Source organism: Engraulis encrasicolus, chromosome 19, assembly GCF_034702125.1.
Source record: "Engraulis encrasicolus isolate BLACKSEA-1 chromosome 19, IST_EnEncr_1.0, whole genome shotgun sequence".
NCBI classification, from domain to species: Eukaryota; Metazoa; Chordata; class Actinopteri; order Clupeiformes; family Engraulidae; genus Engraulis; species Engraulis encrasicolus.
In genome coordinates, this window is record NC_085875.1 from 51608676 (window position 1) to 51611175 (window position 2500).

Genomic DNA, 2500 nt, shown 5'->3' on the forward strand with positions numbered 1-2500 from the left:
CCAGGTCACATGACCTCCTCCTCCTCCCTCTCCCTCTGCAGCTCTGATTGGCCCCGGTCCAGCGGTCAGGGGGCGTGTCCTGCTGATGTCATCGCCCAGCGCACAGGCGGCATGCGTCTGTCAGCCACTGTCATCTTCAACCCGGGGAGCCAATCAGATCGCTCGTTTGCCGGGGTGGGCGGCGGCCTGCTGCACTCCTGCGTCTGCTGCACCGGTTGCCACGACGACAGTGTGGCCAGCTTGGAGACAGCGGCCGTGGCAACGCTGGGCTTGTCGCTAGGGGCGACGGACAACAAGCCAATCACGGACAAGGTCCAGCTGACCCCTCCCTCCCCGCGCTGCCTCACGGAACACACACACACAGACCCTGAACACACACCGCACACACACGCACCGCACACACACACGCCGCACACAAACCCCGGCCCTCAACACACAGCACACACCAGTGAAGAGGAGAGGGCCCACACACACAACAGGGAGAACACACACACAGTCGCGCACACACCTGCAGTCTTGGCCAGTGGTGGGCGGGGCCTCTCTGAGGCATCAGCTTCTACTTCCAGGTCAGAGGTCACCAGAGAAGACAAGGAGGAGAAGGAGACAGGAGAGAAGAGAAGAGGAGGTGGAGAGGAAGAGGAGAAGGAGAAGTCACCTGCTCAGCACAGCAACAGGTAATGGCACACACACACACACGAGCAACTAGAGTACACCAGTGACATACACTGACATGGGCACAACACACACACACACGCGCACACACCCTGCAGCAGTGGGAGTAGAGGTGAGGAGGAATAGAGGAGGACGAGGAGGAATAGAGGAAGTGGAACAATAGAGGAGGGGGAGGAGGAATAAAGGAGAGGATGAGGAGGTGCCTAACCGCAGAAATACACCTACCGCGACAAGAGCGAGGCGAGCGACGGAAGTAATTGACTTTGTATTGAGTCGCGCGACAAAAGCGATTCTGGAGACTAGAGTGATTTGCGCGACGAGCGCGACAGTTTGAAGTTGAAATCCTTTCAACTTTCTATGACGCGGTTCGGCGACAAGCCGCGACAGCCAATGACTGTATAGAGGTCAGTGATCACAGCCAATGGGAATGCTTGAATGCTTTGCCTTCTGCCTGTACGGACATACTCTAGTCTCTTCAATCGCTCGTATCGCTTGCTGCTGCACTCTGTCGCTTGAATCGCATGGCGCCTGGTCTATTCGCGCAGTTATTATGACGCAAACACACCAAAGGCAACTAGAGCAACAACGGTGACTTTGTATGCCAGCGATAGAAGAGACAAAAACGATTTGGGTGAGGTTTTAGCGACTCGAGGGACAGTTTGTAGTTGAACTTCAGCGTATATAGGGGGCGCTGTGGCGCTGCGCGCTAAGCCCCCCCACATTTGGGCTTGCATGCCCAAGGGTTGCACCTGGGGTTTGAATCCAGCCTGGGTCATTTGCCATCCCTACCCCATCTCTCTCTCCACATTCGCTTCCTGTCGCACTCCACTGTCCTGTCCGAAATAAAGGCAAAAAAAAGCCCATTAAAAAATACATTAAAAAAAGAACGTCAGCGTATATTATGTTAGTTATTTTGCTGTTCGGTGACAGCCGCCGCAGCCAGTGGGAATGTCGGAAAGGTTGCATACTGCTTTTAACGGGCATACTCGCGTCACGTGTATCACTCATGTTGCTCTAGTGACTCTTAAGCCTGGCTCAAACTACACGACTATCGCGCCGATTCTCGGCTGAAAACCCCCCTTACGACAATCGCTGGAACGTTACCCCCTAGGACCATCGCAAGCGATTATCGGGAAAGATTTCCTCGTCGTGGCCGACGTTCTAAGATAGAACTTTGGCAGCTCAAAGAGTCACCGATCGCAAGTCGTCGAAATCAAACACTGTTTGATATTTGCGACTGGAAATAGAACGTCGGGCATTGTCGCGATGGTTGCGAGCAGCGATAAGAGTGACAGTTGCGATTCTCTTCTAGTGTGCGGTGCACCCCGACGCCAAAATCGGACACACAATCGCTAGTCGTGTAGTTTGAGCCTGGCTTTAGTAGCCTTTGTCTCCTCTGGGGTTTTTGCGCAGTAAGAGCACAGAGCCAGCCACTTAATCCCCACTCTGCTCCAGGGACTCTAACCTATACCCTGTACTTAGAATAACTAAGTCACTTGGGATAAAAGCATTAGCTAAGTGTAATGTAATGTATTGTATTGTAATGTAGTGTAGTGTAACGTTAAGTTTTGTAGTAGTGTAATGCAATTTAGTGTAATGTAGTAGTATAATGTAATGTAATGTATTGTATTGTTTGCGTGCGTGCGTGTGTGTAGCCCCAGCAGTAGCAGCTGTGATGTTGTGGAGCATCATGGGAAAAAGAAGACACAGGAGAAGAAGAAGGAGGAGAAGAAGAAGAAGGAGGAGGAGGAGACGCCAGTGTGTGGGGAGCAGGAAGAGACGCGCGTGTGTGTGAAGGAGGGAGAAGAGAGTGTGTGTGAGACAGAGG

General features: G+C 52.7%; 1 protein-coding gene across 3 annotated transcripts in view; it reads left to right on the forward strand.

Moving 5' to 3' along the window:
* zfyve28 (zinc finger, FYVE domain containing 28) overlaps positions 1-2500 on the forward strand; it is a 26240-nt gene that overhangs the window by 21350 nt on the left and 2390 nt on the right. The window contains exons 9-10 of one of the 3 annotated variants that reach the window (XM_063184666.1): positions 1-674; positions 2328-2500. The exon at positions 1-674 is cut by the window's left edge and continues 150 nt beyond it; the exon at positions 2328-2500 is cut by the window's right edge and continues 162 nt beyond it. In XM_063184666.1, coding sequence (XP_063040736.1) covers positions 1-674; positions 2328-2500 — 847 coding nt within the window. The remainder of the gene's footprint in view (positions 675-2327) is intronic. The other 2 variants (XM_063184667.1, XM_063184668.1) reach the window with 2 other exon arrangements.